Here is a 19278-nt window from a genome sequence, read left to right as displayed (position 1 = left end):
TTTGATTATCTGTTTAGTTAAACAGGATGACATCATTCTGAAGTACCACAAACAATTTCACCTTGGTATGTCAAAATATGATTGAATTGGAGTAGTTTCAACTTTGGCTGAATCTAACAACGCTTAATACAGGAGAAACAGCTTATTTTTTTATACAGTAACTGAACTTCACAATATTCAACACTGAGAATAGCTCAATGGGCTGGGATGGTGACCTGCAAAGTATAAGATTGTAGGTTTGAATCCAGCCACAATCTTTGGGCCTGTTATGATTTTGATTATCTGTTTAGTTAAACAGGATGACATCATTCTGAAATACCATGCGCAATTTGGGACAAAAAACCTTTGTCCCAAAGCTGACCAAAGCTAATACTCTACCCTTTCTATTCATACAATCTCAACAGTTGGTGTGTAGCAGAGAGGATAGAGAGACTGACTTGTAAACTTATGCTCATGAATTCAAATCCCCATTCAGCCCATTGTTGTTGCCCAAACATTAAGTAGTTTTGCTCTCTTGTTGTCCAACTCTCGATCTTCTACAGTGTAAAAGTTTATAATATTTTGCCATTTTGCGGAGGACCCCGCATCGCTGCTTGCAGCTGTATTTTTTTTTATAGTTTGGGGGGAGGTTATGACTTATAATACATTTGTATTATTATTATAGTTATTATTGAACATGTAATATTTTTATGGAGTCTTTTAAAGCCCCCTGGCAACCGTTTTGATGTGAGTGTAAATAGAGACCTCAATAAGTAATGTGATCGCACAGAGTGCACAAGTAATTTGTCTGCATTACTTTGAGCCCAAAATAGTTTTGAGCTTTATGTAATATAAACATTACGTTGGACTCATATTGTTATATTTGATGAATGTATTTAACTATGAATATTATTATATTTAACTTGAATGTTTCAGTTTTGGACACATTTGGGCAGATAATTACGACACTAAGGCCCAATCCCAATGTCCCCCCTAAACCCTGAACCCTCACAGACTTGGACCTACTTGATGTCACCTCGGAAGTTATTGAGTGCAAGAGGCTGCAAGGGCTCAAAGTGCAATAAATTGGAATGGGACAGCACTTTGCTGCATTTTCGGCAAAATAAATGTAATGTTGTTGGATCAAATCTGATGAAAGCATATTTTGAATTTATCAACACCTATACACAGTTCTGGCTATATTCACCATCAGTGAGCTTTGTGTTTAAATGTTAACTTTTCATTCTACCTATGTTTACGTCAGGGTTGGTTGCTCCTTTCACGCATGCTTGTTTATTTACTGTTATTCTTCTTTTTTGTCTTATGATGCAGGTTTGCCGGGATTCTTTTCTCGCTTCTGGGCTTCCCCTGGTAACCCTCGTGTTTCACGTCACAACGCAGTGAATAGTGGGTAATTCCCTTAGCTAAAGTCTGCAAAAATGTGGATGCCTACATGGAGTTGTATGACCCACAGCGCGTAGCCTATTTTACAAAGACTAGCCTATGGCAAAAAAGATAAATGTTGCCGCATTACGTTGGGATGCTGTTGCGATGGCTGTTGGAGCAGCAAGTTGCCTAAATGAAGTCTATGTCAGCTTTCAATGTGAAAAAGGAAAGCTCAGAGAAGGTGAAAGGCTTGGTGACCGGTGCGGAGAAATGCGTGTCTAGTGTGAACAGCCTTGCGCCATTCGTAACCGATCGTGGCGCTTCCGGGTGCTTTGCAGTCAGTGTGTCCCAGGCATGATGGGTAAGTCTGCCCCGACGCGTACAAATGAAAATGGGCGCAGAAACATGTGTATGGGTGTTTCTACCATATATTGTAAAAAGACGACGACGCGTCTCCTCTTCCTCCCACTGTAAAAAAAATGAAGCCAAAATATCCTGGATACGGGCATAGCCGCGGGAGCATATTTTATTACGGGGCTGCTGGCTGGGGGGCTTAATGTTACAGGGAGGTGCCGCGGTGGTGGATTTTCAAGTCATATTATTTTAAATTCTCGTGCGGTCAGCAGGGGTGCTGCAGCACCCTCAGCACCCCTAGTTCCCGCGGCCATGGATACGGGTGCTGCCATCTTGTGCTGGTGTTGTCATTTGGAGCCAGAGTCTGCGCAATAATGATGTGTGGTGGAGCCGCAGTATCAAGGTCCCACCCATACACTTGCCCGACCCGATAGCAAGTACACACTAACCCCTTTTTATATCGTCAAATAACAAATTAAAAACAAACTGATCTGAAAAAATGTGCACTTGAACAGACATCTGTGTGATGAGAACTACCTAAAATGACATAAACCATCTTTGGAAAAAAGATGGTTTATGGGGGCCCAACAAAAAAAATAGATGGGCCTTATCCACTAGCATGGAGTGGGCGGGACTTATGACCTATACTGCAGCCAGCCACCAGGGGGCTATGTTTTGCTTTCACTTTTCAGAGCTGTTATACCATCCATTCTTTTTACAGTATGGTTTCTACATAGAGTATCAGATTTATTAAAAAGGGATGTTTTGAGACACGCCATGTTTTGAGATTTGATACGGCAACAGAAAGTGATCAAAAGGCAGAGAGAAAGTGCACCTGAAAAACGTAAGTTGGCCTAGCCCTACTTCGGTCATGCTAACGCGCTGGGTTGAAAAATGAATATGCCTATTATAAGAATCACATCCAAATCGAATGACATTATCTTCTCTGGCCAAGACAACAAAATCTTTCTCTGTTGCACCGTTCCCTACTCAGCTTCTACGTAAGTTCGCATGCTGCAAGTTCAGGCAGTGATAAGCGCGCTCTGATGATTTGCATGTTAAACAAACAATAGTTTTTATTTGTAGTAGGCCTACATTGTAAGAGATACTAAATACCATCGGCATTCGGTTACAACAGGACTGGTGATACGAGTCTTATTATTAGTAGGCTATTAGCGGCTGAATCTGCAATGTCCAGCAGCCATTGAGTCAGATCGCGAAAATGTTTGTACGTTTTTTTTTTGTGTGAAAAAAAAAAAAAAGAGTTTCAAATTTCGATGAGTCGATTTTCAGACGTTTTAGTCAAGTCTCGGTCGACCAAAGAAAATCTTAGTCGGGGACAGCCCTATATCTCGCTTTAGTCTATTTGGCCAGAAAGAAAACGTGTGAATTGAAGACAACTTGGAAAATACGGGACAACCCCCTAGGGTTGCAACCCAATTTGACACATTAAGTGGAACCGAATCGAGGAACCAAAATTTGCGTTCTAATCCGGTCCAATTCCTACCGGTTGCGTAGGAACCGGTTCCATAGTGGAACCAGGTTTCGGTACCCAACCCTAATCCACCCTCAGTTGTGTGATGCCCGAAGTGTGGAATCTTCCTGTCCCCAATGTACATCATTCCCTTACACTGCGGTTGAACAGGCCAACATTTAAGTGCAATTTGCAGCGAAAACCTCACCCATTTTACGATAAAAGCACCCTGGGTTGATTTATATTTTTGTTGGTAAATCAAAAACATTTAACTCCCATCAACATTCAAATAACTGTTAGCCTAAGGCCACCAAACAAGATGCTCCTCCTATTTTGCTAATTAAGATCTCCATTTCACATTCAGTAAAGTTGATATTTTTCACCGTTCTTTTTGTTGCCTTATCCATTTCTCATTTAAAATAATTTGAAGAAGTTGAATGAGAAACCTGACAAAATATGGGCATTTCAACAACAATGTAAGGTCAAATATGGGAGTTGACGGGGTGTGGACAACAAGCTTGTTCACGTGCGCACAATCACAAGTTAAGTGGAATCTATGAAGACAAAAGTGTGATTTGTGTACGCAGTGTTTCTAAATCAGAGAAAAACGTTGCATACTGAGTTTTCCAGTTATTCACGTATGCATACTTTTAGAGATTAATTTACACAGAGTTTGATACATTTGGGCCCAGGTCAACACTTCATCTCCCTGGCTGAGCACACCCAGAGCCAAAGCCAAAGCCTTAAAAAAAAAAAAAGTCCTAATGACTCAGTGACCTGTCAAATCTTATCACTTTTTAGTGACTGTGTATTCTTCCTGGCTTCAGTCCTATGATATATATAGAAAGGTCTATGGAACCCATAAACTTTCTGTCAACATCTTTAAACTTTAATCTTTAATTTTCATAGTATGTATACTGTACACACTGACACGGAAACAGGTACTACATGACTAGTCAGGTGGACCGTATTTTTCGGAAAGTAAATTAAATTTCTATAAACCGCACCCCACCCGAATGGGAGCTTTGTGTTTGTAAATCTGAGTATAAACCGCACTGGAATATATGCCGCACTTGATACGGGAACAATGATACCAAGCAATGCACGAGTATAGGCGATCTTACAGCATGCCGTTGTGTAACACACTTCGAAAACTAAAGTAAGTAAGTGCGTAGGCTAATGTATGTTTTCTATTGCCCGGGAATTAAGGAATATTTACCTTTAGACGCGTGAGTTCTAAATATTTCCGACGGTCCCCAAAGCGCAAGTTATTTTTCCGCAACGGTAGCTAGCTAGCTTTAGTTAGCTTCCGGGCTAAGTTAGCTAGCATAATACTCATAGCAATGCTACTACCATGCTAGTGTTACTTGTTAGCCTTCTCATTAGTACATTTTGAAGCCATACTAAAGAGTTTGTGGCATAGTTTTTGTCCATCGGAAAAGATTCAGTTGGAATGTTCAAAATCGCATATGTGCAACGTTACGCTGTGAGACCCGCATTTGAACGATCATGTGTGACGCTACTCCTTAACGGGTTAAATAGCAGTCACAAAAAAAGTGTTTCTACTGTTGTTTTTATAAAAATAATATATTTAATTTCTGAAAAATACGATACATTGTTTTCTTGACAAACCTGTTGCTCTTGGTATAGAACAAGCTCATAACTCAATTTGACAATTTAAACAAATTCACCATATAAGGTATAATTATACATTATGTGAGATTGTCTATTTTAGTGAGTCTAATCCAATTCCATCCCAAGTCCATTTCCTTTCCTTCCTTGCCTGGCCTGATTCTCTAGCGATAACCCAAACTAATGCTTTCTGAGCCCATCATGTAAATGCACAGTTCATGCATGTGCATGTTTAAAGTTACCCAGATCCCTGAAGAATATAGCAGTTACAGAAAGGCTGTTCAGATGGCGAGACCCCCTAATTGGAGGGGTGTAGCCATGCGTGTGGGGTGTTATCCTGAGTTTGCAACCCAAAGTTATCCGTCCCACAACAAAGTTATCCTTAATGTAGAACAGGTTCGCACCGGGGCCAATTTGAATACGATATAATAAGAGATAATACTTCTATCAACTGTATGGGAACTGTCTATGCTGTCTGCAGTGCAAACCCTAGCTTCCCTGTTGAACTGTGCAGCAGTACATCGAATCATGGCTGTCTTTAGTGATGGCTAAACTGTTAGTTTAGTGATCAACACAGGACCAGATGGGAGATGGGAGGCACCATTGCCCTGACCCACACTTTCTCCCTGTTCTTCCTGGCGTGAAGCGGACATTGATTTGAACGCTGTCCTTTCCTCCTGGCATGAAAGGCGAGGTCCACAGGGGCCTGTTCTCTGTTCCTAGTTTGGCCCCCGCCCGCCCTCTCATCTTCAATGGACCAGTCCTTCACAGTGGAGTACACAGAGAGGGGCCCGCTTTTGAAGCACCATGAAAGGGCGGCCCTCTCCAGCTTCTCTGTGCAAAGTGGAATTGATGTAACACTGTGTGTGGAATAAATACAGAGCCTTGGGTACTCTGTGATTTTAACATTAGCTTTGGGCAGTCGTACTGAAGTTTGGCTACCTTTCATCCACCTTATTGGTTAACAGTCTATTGAAGGAGACCAAATTATTGACTGCCATTATGTAGTTGCATTATCATCACTTCGCCTACTTAGTATGGTAGTATGAGCTATCACATGTCAATGCAAGTCTCTCATTCCGTGTATCAGTTGAAACGTGTCCCAAGGACAGAAATCAGGGTAAACATTTCAGCAGCCATCTTTGCTGATTTGCTCTGTAAACGTCAGCCAACAGTATATATGTGTGTGTGTGTGTGTGTGGAGTGGGGGATGTAAGGGCCAGTCATGGTCTCCTTGGCAGAACAGGCCAGAGTCAGCTTCTGCAGATAAGTCTAATTTGTGTGCGTAAAGGCCGATATATGCTTCTGCGTTTTTCGAAAAACTGACACATCGGAACGCCCTCTACGAGCTCTCCGTCAGCCCTCGGAGAGCCCCGGAGAGCTCGACATGCACCTCCTGAATTTTCTAACTATCCGTCGTAATTTCGGAGAGCGACGGAGAGCTACGGAGACCCCCTTGGCTGTGATTGGTCAGTATTAAGAACCGCTAGCGTCAGGGGCGGGGGTGGGGTTGCCGTGATAAACAGGACGAACAGAATCCTTTGACCGCCATTGCTGTAAGTTTTTACAATTCATATTGTCACATTTCAGCTAAACAGTACATGTAAATCAGCATCTAAATTAAAATGTGACGAGAAATGGGCAGTGTAGTTGCTGAAAATGTGCGTATTTTATTGATGAAACGGCTAATTTGTAAATTTGCTCCGACTTCTCGATAACCTAGGTAAATAAACACTCCACGACGACTTACAAAAAAAGCCTACGGAGAACCATAAACGAAGTCAATCCGTCCGTATCCGTGCGTATCCGTGCGCCCGCCCATCCGTAAACGGAGACGCAGAAGCATATTTCGGCCTTTAGTCTAGTGTGCATCCTTAGGTTATTGTAGGCTAATCTGTGTACAAGGGTTAGAGTACAGCCCTTGGGAAAGCCACATGTACACACTGTTTCAGCCTTGCTTATCCTTCAGATTTCATATAGCCAAAAAGCTATTACAATGTATACAGTTTCAGGTGTGTCTCTGTTACAGAAAGGGGAGGGATCATCTGGGGAATGTGTGTACTCAGGCCTTTTGTTCAGGAATATTATGTGTTCACGAGATTACGGTTTTCAGTATCTCTTTGCAGACTCCTGTCAATATGGTCCTCCAGTTTACTCTTACGGTGTGTTCACACTGCAGCGTTTTTTAACGCTCTGCACCGCTTGCCTTCCCACAGTACACCACGCTCAGGGGCGTGTTAGAAAAGTTAATACAGAGTTGTAGTTCTCTAAGGTCACTGTTGTAGTCATGACCAAGCGTGCTGACTTAGGTTCATGTACTCACAATATCGATCAAAATACCACTTTTACACAACATTTGTGTAAAAATACAGAATTTTTACCAGTGCAAGATTACAGTAGAATACACGTTACGCCACCGGTCACTCAACCAGTCGTTTGCAGGCTGGGCTAGCAAGCTAGCAGTGGCACAGAACAGTCACGTAATGTGACCAGACTGAATTTAAAAGTATAAAAACACACTAGGGACACTGACAACGTTGGCAACCCTGCACCATGCATTATTAGTTTAATGTAATCTTTAAATTCAGGCTCGTCACATTACGTAACTTTGTTCTGAACAGAACTAGGTGTGCAGACACATACGATAAGTTTCTCCTCCATCTTGAAATTGTAAAACCTAAAAATGTTTACCATGACCAACAGTTGCTACGTTACAAGAAACAAGAAACCAATCCGATTGGCCAACGCTAGCGTTTTCACGCTCCTCATTTACATAAAGTTTGCAACGCTCTGCTCCAATCGCCTTCCCACAATGCCCTACGCGAGCATCAACGCCTGGTTTCATTGAAAATGAATTGGAAGCCGACGCCCCGTGCTGCCCGCTCCGCTGCAGTGTGAACGCACCCTTATTGTTCAACAAGCCAAAATATACTTTTTATATTCGCTGGTAGTTTAACTGTGAGCTTTCCTTTCCAGTGACCTTGTAAAAGGCCTCTCTCGAAATCAGGATCAAGGCATTTTATGGTTCTTACTCTGCGAGCATCCATACTGCACCCTGTCCTGTTTACCTTGGCTGAAACCAAGTCTAAGAGCAGAAACTCCTATCTCACTCTAGCTTGTTTTCTTCCTTTGTAGTCACAAGTCACTGTGGGCTGTTGTCAGCATGCAACCACTCCCAGCTGTTTAGAACTGTCAGAGAAGGTTCTGTCTCCATCCCGAGAGGGAGACCTCCAGTACCTTTTCACAGAACCGTTCTGGGTCTCTAAACACAGAGGTGTTTTTCAACTGTTATAGTAACCACAATAAAACCCAGAATAACAGTATTGTGTGACAGAGTTGGTTCTGATTCGGACAGGGAGAAAAGGGTAGATGTACATTTAGCAGACGCTCTTATCCAGAGCGACTTACAGTAAGTACAGGGACATTCCCCCGAGGCAAGTAGGGTGAAGTGCCTTGCCCAAGGACACAACGTCATTTTTCACGGCCAGAATCGAACCGGCAACCTTCTGATTACTAGCCCGATTCCCTAACCGCTCAGCCACCTGACTCCGTTGATGTATAAAACGATGCTCAGACATGCACAGTAACAGACAGCTAGATAGGCTGGCAGCAAATGGACAGGTGGACAGACATGTAGAGACAGACAAAGTCTAAATCCCCCCCCCCCGCCCCAAAAGGAACTTCTGGCCATCCACACACCCATTCTTAGGGTTGCAAAATTCCGGGAATATTCAAAGTTGGAAACTTTGCACGGGAATTAACGGGAATATACGGGAATTAACGAGAATACAAATTTTGGGGTAATTTAACTGTATTTACCTTGTCATAAACAGACATGCATGCAAACATTTATAATACAACTTTTGTGTGGACATACATACATCCTACTCTCACTGCTGTAAAAAGTTAGTCTACTGTATACAAATAAACTTGGTATTAAAATGAACATGGCTTCAGTTTACCAAGTAATCAATATGCTAGGTAAATACAAACAGTGTTGGGAAGGTTCACTTTCTACATGAACTAGTTCAGTTCATAGTTAATTTTTTAAAATTAATTTCACAGCTCCAAAAATGTCTTTCAATATGTTGCGAGCTATAATTGAAATCTCTGTCTGCAATACCGCTCTTGGCCTCTACGCAATTCGGCGCTCTCACACTTGCCAGGCATAGGGCTGAAATGTTCAGACGCAACACCCACAACATGAGAAAGACGTTCAAAAACAACAGAACGTTTTAAGTTTATGTTTCTGGCAGACAATGTTCCCAACCAGCTGCATTCAGGCTCCAGTTGAGCTAGGCGTGCATAGTCTTGTTCTCAACTACATTGAAGTTCCCTGTTATATGCTTTTGCAAAAAACTTTGGCACGTTTTTTTTTCTTCAAAATTCCCGAGCCAAAATTCCCGTGCAAACTTTCCGGAAACTTTCCGGAAATTTACCGGAAACTTTCCGCTCCTTTGCAACCCTACCCATTCTCATTTTTGCCCATCCCCTCTATACCTCCACCTTCCCATCCTGGACATCTTCAATCCCCCCCCTGGCTATGCACCAGGAAATTGTTGAAGATGGGAGGGGGGACACACACAGTCAGCCATGACCATAGTTTGAGTCAGTGGATCTCATCCTACCTGTCGGGAAGATCCTACCAGGTCTCCTGGGGAGGCAAAGTGTCAGGCCCTCGCCAGCTCTCCACTGGTGTCCCACAGGGCTCTGTCCTTGGACCCCTCCTCTTCTCCCTGTACACCACCTCACTTGGACCAATCATCACTTCCCATGGCTTCTCCTACCACTGCTACGCTGACGACACGCAGCTGTACCTGTTGTTCCCCCCGACTGATACGGGGATCTCAGCTAGGATCGAGGCCTGCCTCACAGACATCTCCGCCTGGATGACCAAGCACCACCTCCAGCTGAACCTCGCCAAAACAGAACTTCTCATCATCCCGGTCAAACCCTCCATCTCCCACGACCTCTCAATCACCCTGGGATCTGCGACGGTGACCCCTTCATCCTCTGCCAGGAACCTCGGGGTTACCATGGATGACAAGCTCTCCCTCACTGCCCACATTGCTGCAGTCTCCCGGTCGTGTAGATTCACCCTCTACAACATCCGGAAGATCAGGAGATACCTCCTCTGAGCATTCTACCCAGCTGCTAGTCCAAGCACTTGTCCTCTGCAAGTTGGACTACTGCAACTCGGTGCTCGCCGGTCTCCCAGCATGCACAACCCGCCGTCTCCAGAGGTTTCAGAAAGCAGCATCATGCCTGGTCTTCAATCTACCCAGACGCTCCCATGTTACTCCACTCCTCATCTCCCTCTACTGGCTTCCCATCATGGCCCATACAAGATTCAAGACTCTGGTACTGACCTTCCGAGGGGTGAATGGGACTGCACCCGACTACATCAAGTCTCTCCACCTGACTCCCTTGTTCCGGGAGTACAACGGTACTTAGGAATGATTTGCTGGACCTGATGTTAGTTTCCTCCAGGAACACAATGACTCTTATTGAGGGACTTGTTGCTCTTGTTGGTTAGTTGTAACTGATTTAACTTCTTGTACTCGCTGTGAATTATATTATTGTTGCTTGCTTTTTCTACAGGTACACTCAAAAACTTAATTGTAACTTGTTTAACTACATGTTCTTATGGTTCTTCCCATTGGCACCTATTTGCTTTTCATAATGTATGCTTCATGTTTTGGCTACTCGCAATGTTTTGGGGCTATCTCGTTATTATGATCAGTGACCTATGCACTTTTGTAAAGCTCTCTCTTGGAAGTCGCTTTGGATAAAAGCGTCTGCTAAATGAAGTTGTAAATGTAGTTTGGGGACACCGACATCTTTCCCCATCCTCACCATTGTTAGAGATGGCAGGTTAGACAGCCAGATTCAAAGTTCTGGGTGAGTAAGATCATTGGATGGAAAGACAGTGAACGCTGATGTGTTTCATTATTGATTTGATGCTTGATTCAAAGGATTCAGGCTTCCTTACTGAAAAATACAATACATCCAAACCTCTCTTTTTTGTCATCATGCATTGGGATTGGCAGAGACACCCTGAATCTACACATAATCGATTCTGAGAATGTCTCTCATCCGGACAGCAGTCTGTTATCAGCAGCCAATCGGGGTACCCCTCCCAGGACCCACATGCACATACTCCCATGTCATTCTATCTTTCCCTGTCTCTCCCCCTTATTATCCTTATCCCTATCTTTCTAGCCTTGTATGCAGTTATTCACTAAATGCCTTACCAGAGATGTGACCAACACTGTTACCGAGATGTTCATTAAACATGAGCAAGAGAGAGGGAGTTAGCGAGGGGCGAGAGAGGAATGAGGGAGGGAGAGAAAAGAGAGTAGTAATAGACTTATGGAGCTTCTGTCTGCCCCGAGTCTGACATCGTCTCTCCACGTCCCGGGGTATCATGCTCCCCAGTCTCGGACGCTTCTCTAAAGACCGCCTCACATTATAAGTCAATGACGTATCAATAATTTACCACAGCCTTTTCACAGGGAGATGAGACTCCCACGCTGAGACAATAAACCAGCCCAGCCAACCCCAGCTTCCCCAGATGGTCATTTTACACTCCTACCATAAAGAAACACGAGAAAGAGAGGAAGAGAGAGAGCGCTAAAGCCCACAGATGGCAGGATGAAAGGTATCACTGTCCACCCCCCCAACACTACCCCACCCCTCCTTAAATACATGGCCATGGGCTATTAGCCTTTTCAATGGGGATCCCAGTCCCTCCCCCAATTAACCATAGGCAGGCTGTTTGGCTTGAGCTGCTGAGGACTGGGCCCTGCTTGGTCTCTGCCGGGGCCCTTTTTTCTCTCTCATCCCTCTGCTGTGTGTTCAGGCTGCACAGGAGGTGTGCTCAGTGACTCAATCAACACTGCCTGCACCCTCACCAAATTGCAAGCACACACATACACAAACACACTCATGCACACCCATTCATACTCACAGTAGGTAGTTAACTATATTCTACCATTCTGGTAAATGTAAGAAAAATATGATGTTACAATGGACCAACTGGCTACTGGTTGGTGGACCCAAATGCACAACTCCGCTGAAGGTATGGTTGACTGGTTTATTTGAAATAAGGTTTAAGGAGAACAAAGGAGATCCTGTGGGGCAGGCAGGTGTGGCAGGCAGGCAGGTGTGGCAGGCAGGCTGATGAACCGGAGGATGTGGCACGGTCTGTAGCAGGCAGAGAGAAAGCAGGATATTTAGGAGTGTACTAGTTATTTTCCTTAGCATAAGAGCCAATACTAACACGTCTGGATGAAGCGTTGAACTGGCAATGAGTGACTGGAAAACCGGGGTTGAAATACTGTGGTGCTGATGAGGGGATGAGGTGCAGGTGTGTCAAATTCACAGGAGGGAAGGAGAATGTGGCATGAAGCCTGGAGCCAACACCTGTGCCCGGATCAGGCCGGGGACATAACATGAATATTCATTACACAGACTTGTCCATCAAATTCACTTATGCCTGAATTAGATTAAGTAGCATTGAAAAAAAGGTTGTCAACAAATTCTACTTTTTGATTGAGGATTTGTCTTGGTATGTGGTAACATAGGCCTACCTCTGAAGAACACTGTGGAGAAAGATGGAGATGATTGCCCTCTCCCTCTCTTGTTTGGAGGACATGACTCCAGGTTATCATCGGAAGGCAGTGGTTACTGTATATGTGTGGCTGTTGTATAATATGGATGTTTTATAATTGTGTTCCTGATTCTATTATTATCAGGTCTAGTGAATGAAAGGGGAGAGAAAGACAAAGAGGGAGAGCGAGAATAAGAGGGAGGATAATGCTAAAAACAGCTTGAGGCAATTTAACTGTCCACGGTCTGGTCACTCTCTCTCTCTGGACCCCTGTACATCATAAATCACTACTCTGCTCCTTTATTTATTTCACACAAGTTAAACTGATCATATTTTCGCCCTGAAGGCCAAGACACTCAGACACTCAGTTTCTTCTACATGCACACTCTTCCACCCACCCACACACACACAATACACACCCATACAAACACGCACACACTTACAGAATCAATCCCACTTCACGTTTCCTTTACCCTATTCCAAATCTTCAATTCTCATGTTTTAAGTTCTCATTACTCCCATGCATTGGCTTGTTTCCCCTTGTTTAGTCTTAAGGACTCGAGCAACTCTGTAAATTGTTGTTTTCACCTCAGCCCCGTGGAGGAGTGGCCCTGGGTCTCACGCTCCCTGCCAGAGCTCAGCCATGCAATCAAGTGGAGGATGTGTTTTGGCTTCACGTTCCCTAACCAGTCTGGTATGAAAAACATACTTCGGAAACAGACTCGCTTGAATGTTTTCCCCTATTTTTCGCTGGCAGTCACTCTTAAGTTCTCCATATCATACTCCCAACACAAGAGTCAGGTCACTATGAAAGGATAGGGGCTGCTTTTAGGAAATACACAGTATGTCCTTAAAAATATAATCAACGTAGAACAAAAAATTCAGACCTAAATTGAGTTTCCTGGGATGGAGGACCCAAATCCCACAATTGACTGGACGGCCTTCGTATCCTTCCACCCACTCTCAACTCCCTTTATCTGCTGTAACATCGCTGGTGTGTGAGGTCAGCTGTGTGCTCGGTGGAGCCCTTTGCCCCCAAGGTGAAAAGGCTGAAAATGGGGAAGACATATGGAGAGTGTGTGACAACTCTGCTTTCACATACGTGTGAGATGTTAATCCCCAGTAGTTGGGAACGGTGTGTGCGTTTATTCCACTACATACACAGCACACAGCCTTGCCAATGGTGTGGGTACAGTTGGCCCCGGCCTTGGCTGTCCATATATTAGCTGCATGTCATGTAGGCCAGTTGACATAGCCAGTCGATACATTATAATATTATAGCCATCAGAGTGGATTAGCAGGCGTAGGTGAGAAGCATTCATGAGGACATACATAATGTCATACATACATAATGACGTGTGGTGATAAAGCATTATCTGTGTGGGTGTTCATACAGGGTGGGGCTAAAGGGTGGAGGGTGGCGAGGTGACTCTGCCATTTTAGGATGAGAGGCTACATACAGTAACTTTCGTGTCTCTGTGTAACCGTGGGTCTTAGCTGCTCCATACCGGACGTCACACTTCGGCTCATCTATGCATTCATAGTACGTCTGTGATGGGATATGGACCATGCACCTGTAGAGATATTACTCTCTGACCTGGGAGACCTGGAGCCGCCTCAGAACATTACCTCAGCGGTAACACTATCTGCATCGTGCTGAATTTTGCATGGTCACATTGACCTGCTTACTCTTTCATTATTCATGGAAAGAGGAGAAAAGCTTCAAAATGAATACACACACAAACACACTCACGAGCAGACATGCATAACTAGAATAGAGAAAGAGAGAAGGCGGTCACTGCAGGTTTTGGATAAACATTGTGAGCATTGGGGGCCAGAGAGGGATGGTGTGATTGTCTTTCGGCATCATTGGCAGTAATGCAGTCGGCCCTCTGTTCATCTGGTGCTGCTGGGCAAGTGTGTGTGCATGTTCGGTCAATCAGTCCCCGGGTGGAGGGTGTGGGACCAGTCCCCCAGGAGACACAATACCCGGTCCATTAGCTGACTGCCTCATATAACCCGAGCGCTGGTGGCTGACAGACGTGTGTAAACATAGCGCCCAGCATCTTAATATTCAGCATTCTCCCAGCGTTCAGCATCCCCCCCCTCCTTGCCTTTTCTCTCCTCAGTTATGTCCAGGCTTCTTGTGGGGCAGGACTGATGGAGCTTTGAGCGGCATGCCCCGACCCTGACAAAGCCTAAACCCCCATCTGGAGCAGACCCATGACTGACTGGCGGCCCGTGACCGGGGGTGAGGGGCTCCCAGAACTCTGAAGGGGGCGTGGCCCTGCTTCACACAAGTGAGCAGTAGACCCTGGTCTAACGATGAATTGGGTAGGCATAGACATCTTTTGATTTGATAGAGAGAGGGGGAGACCATGGCATTCTGCCAAACCCCCCAGGTGATTGAACAACCATATTTGCATCCATCACTGAGGGACAGAACCAAACAATGGCATCATACAACAAGACTGGAGGCTCCCCCACACTAAAATAGGCAGGCCACTAGATACCTGCTAGATACCATTTCGCAAGTACTTGGAATTGAAGCAGTCAAGAAAAGCTATTTTCTTTCCAACTTATCCAGAGAAGTACTCTTGTTTGTGCTTTTCTTGTTTTCAGTGTTTTTGTATGTAGTCTGTTGCCTGCGGATTGCTGAAAAAACTAGAACACAGTGTGGAGTGGGTAAGCATGTACTATGACAGAAAACAGACACACAGGATGTTATTTGGCAGATGGGACCACAGACACCTGGGGCCAAATGTATCAAACTCAAACTGTAATTAATCCATAAAAGTATGCATACAGAGAACTGGAAAACTGTACGCAACGTTTTTCTCAGATTCTCACGTTTGTCTCCATAGATTCCTTTTAACTTGTGATTGTGCGCACCTGAATGAGCTTGTTGTCCACACCCCGTTAACTCCGATATTTTACCTTACATGATTGTTGAAATGCCAATACTTTGTCAGGTTTCTCAATAAACTGTGAAAAAGATCAACTTTACTGACTGTGAAATGGCGATCTTAATTTTCGAAATAGGAGGAGCTTGTTTGGTGGCCTTAGGCTAGCAATTATTAGAAAATTGTTTCAATTTACAAAACAAATCTAAATCAACCCATTGTGGCCTTATCGTAACATGTTTGCAGTCGATAACACATTTGGGAAAACGGTTTTCGCTGCATACTACGCTTTAATGTTGGCCTGGTCAACCGCAGTGTAAGGGTGTCTAATGTACCTTGGGGACAGGTGGATTATGTAATCCCACACTTTGGGCATCACACGAGGGTAGATTGGTTCATCCCCGACCAGTCTGCCAGCTCCCGCTGAAAAGTCCCAGTTGAAGAGAACTTTTACAGTCCATTTTCTTGACTTTTGTTGGCCATTCCAACACAGGGCCAAGCTCACTCAGTACAGAGATCCAAAAGAATGGCTCTCAGATATCTATAACGATTTATCAACCAGTCATCATTGTGGGCCAAGAAATCTGCACGATCAGTGAACTCCTGCTCGCCTTAATCTCCCATTGAGGGTGTCCTCCAAAAGCGCTCCAAAATCACATTTGGCATAACTTATTTGTGGCCCAAATGCACACGTTTTCTTTCTGTCTAAATAGGCTAAAGCAAGAAAATTAGCATAATTTGTAGATAGCCTATACAATTGACTCTCATTGTAGATCAAGTAAAACTGTCATTTGTAATGCATGCACTTTCTCTCCGCCTTTCAGTCACTCTGTGTTGCCGTATGACATACCAAACATATCGTACGCATGGTTTCTAAAGTGCACAGAGGTACACAGATTCTTACACCAAGTGTTTTTTTTCTCATAAATCTTAAACCCGTAGGCTACATGTTGCTGCACCCATTTTTATGCGTACGATCCTTTGTACATTCGGCCCCTGGAAAGAAATAGTGATGTGAACCAAGAAACCAGCGTTGGGAACAGGTTCACAGGTTTCTTAACTTTGCTGTTCACCCAGATTATGGGCCCTATTTTAACAATCTGAAACGCAAGTATCAAAACGCAAAGCGCAACTAACTTTGTGGTCGGACTCAGGCGCTGTTGCTATTATACCGGCGGGATAAATGACTTTGCACCTGGCGCTAATCTAAAATGGGTTGGTCTGAAGTAGCTACAGTACTATTGGGCGTAACGTGCAATAAACCAATCATAGCGTCATCTCACATTACCTTTAAGAGCAGGCACGCTTGTTCCACTGCGGATTGCTATTATATGGCGGATTTGCCAGGAGCGGTTCACAGCCGAGGAGACCGACGTTCTCGTCAGGGCTGTAAAAGATAGAGAAGTGACATTGTAGGGGAAAGGCAGAGCAGTTTTCTCATTGCACTAAGTTGCCCACTCATGCTGCTCTTTCAAATTCTTAGTCTTATTTTTATATACATTTTATTTTAAAAATTGTTAGATTTCTAAATTGTTTAGTTCTTAGAATTAGTTAAACCATTGTACTTTTTTACTTAATTTAAGACCTGTATATGTTTATTGTTTGCACCTTCCTGCCACAGTAAATTCTGTGTTTGTGTAACATACATGGCGAATAAACCGAATTCTGATTCTGATTGGGATGGGAGAAGAAACCCACCCAAATTAGCTTCGGTTAAACAGGCGTGGGAGGAAATTGCCACAATTGTTACAAATCAAGTTCACATACATAGAGATTTCTCATGAAAATCTTTTTAATCATTGACATGAAAGAAATGTAACACAGCCATACAATAAATCAAAACAATGTAACGTAGCTTCGCAGGAAGAAGACCCTGGCCTCGCTAGCAGTGCGTACGGGCCAAGCGTGCGCCCTTAAAATAGCATCTGAATAACGTGCCATTGACTTTAGACTACATTTTTTCTGGTCTGTGGCGGAATTGTTTTTCTGAAACTGCAAAATAGCACCAGGGAACGTTTGCGCCGAAACATGCCTCCTTTTTTCGCTGAACCGCCCCTGGGAGCGCAAGGTCATTCCCTAATTTACCGACTTGCATCTGTGGAGGGAAAATTGTGCTTTGCGTCGAGTGCAAACTAGGAATGATACTTGCGTCATTGACAAAGTCAATTGCGCTGGGTGCAAGATAGGGCCCTATGTGTTAATGCTTGATGTTACCACGTTGGTTTAATGTGTGAAGGAAAAGGCTTTCATTAATTTGGCCAGGACAGGCATCCATGCCAAGCTGTACTCTTCCTCCATTCTGTCGTTACAGTGTTTAATGTGTCTGATACCATCGGCGTGCTCAGCCCACTTGTTTACTAATTACTATTTAATGATGCTGTTTTTCCTGTCCGCCTGAGGGACTGAGCTCATGTCTGTGTGTGATTTGATGCAGGCCCATTGACGAGAGGCACCCTACGGTGATGGCTGACGGCTACGCCGACAACCTGGCGGCTGTTGTGGACATGATCCTGACACAGCGGGGACACTAAGATCCAGGAAGTAGAAGCACTGTGATCACTTGTTGAGAAGGCTCAATTAACAATGACAGGGATGTATAGTGGGTTCATTAATGTAATGTAGACTTAAGTTGCTTTGAATTAAATTTGCCTTCAAAATGACTCAAATGTAACACACCCGGTCATCGTGTCATGTCAACTACTTCTATTACTGTTTACAAATGACTGTTGTGTATTTACATAGACAATAACTACAGTGCAGCTCATATGTATTTGGGACAGTATGGAATACTTAATTAATTAAATGAAAGTTGAGTGACTGAGGTAGTTAAAGCCTCACAAACCCTTACACTATTGATACTGAGCTTTGTGGTAGGTATGGACCAGTGTATAATCAGGGTTTTTCCTGCATAGAGAAAATTGTGGCGCGCGCCAAAGCCGTTTTCCCGAGCGCCAATGACAAATCCAGAGCGCCAAAGGCAAAAAAAAGTCTGCGATAAAAATAAAATTAAAAAAGCTGTGTTCATCACGCGTGCAATGCATGTCAGCGAATATGTTCTCAATAGTATGTTTCAAGTAGGCTACAGTCGAACCCTCGTTCTGTTTTGATCAATAGTAATCGAGTTGATAAGCGTGTCTTCTTGTCTGATCAATACGCAACTTTGAGGTGCGCGAATGGACAGAGCGGCCAGTAAACTGTTGTTCCGCTGCGAGGGCCAGCCCGACGTGCACGAATACACCTGTACAAATGCAAATGAAATTTCCACTCAAAATGCTGACAAAAGTTTGATTTACGATTTCCAACGCAGCCTCCATTGGTATTCTTAATCTGGAATGATAATATATAGTGCAGTGTTTCCTCTATGGCTACATTTCTGCCGCCACGGTATCAGAAATCAGGCTTGAGAACTGTAAGTCGTATAATTTATGTTGTCAGTTCATTTAAGCCTGTTATTGTATAAGTCTATAGTTCTTGCTAATTTAAATCACGTTAACTGGTGATTTTCGTTGTTTGTATTCTTCCCCTGCTAGCTAAATTGTCTGTTGATTCGATAGCGATTGCTGCCCTTGCTCAGGTTTGTATTTTAGGTGCATTATTATGCTGAAGTAGTTTTAATTAATAAAAAGTGGGTTTATTGTTATTATTTTCTACAGAATGCTTAGCCTATCAAGATCAAATGAAGCAGGCAGTGTACATGATTCAGAGTGGCTTACCTTAATCGATAGGCTCGGCGACTGACCATTTACAATAAGTTGTTACGTCAATTATTAATTGGCAGCATTTATGCCATTTAGAACATACTTTATGAGTGTAAGGTGTCTTTTAGTAGCCTAACTTTATTGCTTTAAGGGAAATAAGACGAAAATATGTGCAATATTACCAGGGGCGGTTTTAGGCACGGGCGGACCGGGCAGCCGCCCGGGCGGCATTTTTTCATG

At 43.8% G+C, this 19278-nt stretch overlaps 1 protein-coding gene across 3 annotated transcripts in view; it reads left to right on the top strand.

Annotated features, from left to right (window-relative positions):
• lhpp (phospholysine phosphohistidine inorganic pyrophosphate phosphatase) overlaps positions 1-18000 on the top strand; it is a 60837-nt gene extending 42837 nt beyond the window's left edge. For 2 of the 3 annotated variants that reach the window (XM_067244777.1, XM_067244778.1), the window contains exon 7: positions 17775-18000. In XM_067244777.1, the coding sequence (XP_067100878.1) occupies positions 17775-17871 (97 nt within the window). In that variant the 3' untranslated portion in view covers positions 17872-18000. Of the gene's footprint in view, positions 1-1311; positions 1387-17774 lie in introns of all 3 variants that reach the window. The other variant, XM_067244779.1, reaches the window with a different exon arrangement.
• The last annotated feature ends 1278 nt before the right edge of the window (positions 18001-19278 follow it).

This window comes from Osmerus mordax, chromosome 10, assembly GCF_038355195.1.
Source record: "Osmerus mordax isolate fOsmMor3 chromosome 10, fOsmMor3.pri, whole genome shotgun sequence".
NCBI classification, from domain to species: Eukaryota; Metazoa; Chordata; class Actinopteri; order Osmeriformes; family Osmeridae; genus Osmerus; species Osmerus mordax.
Note: the sequence above shows the minus strand (reverse complement) of the source record. Positions and strands in the feature narration are given on the sequence as shown.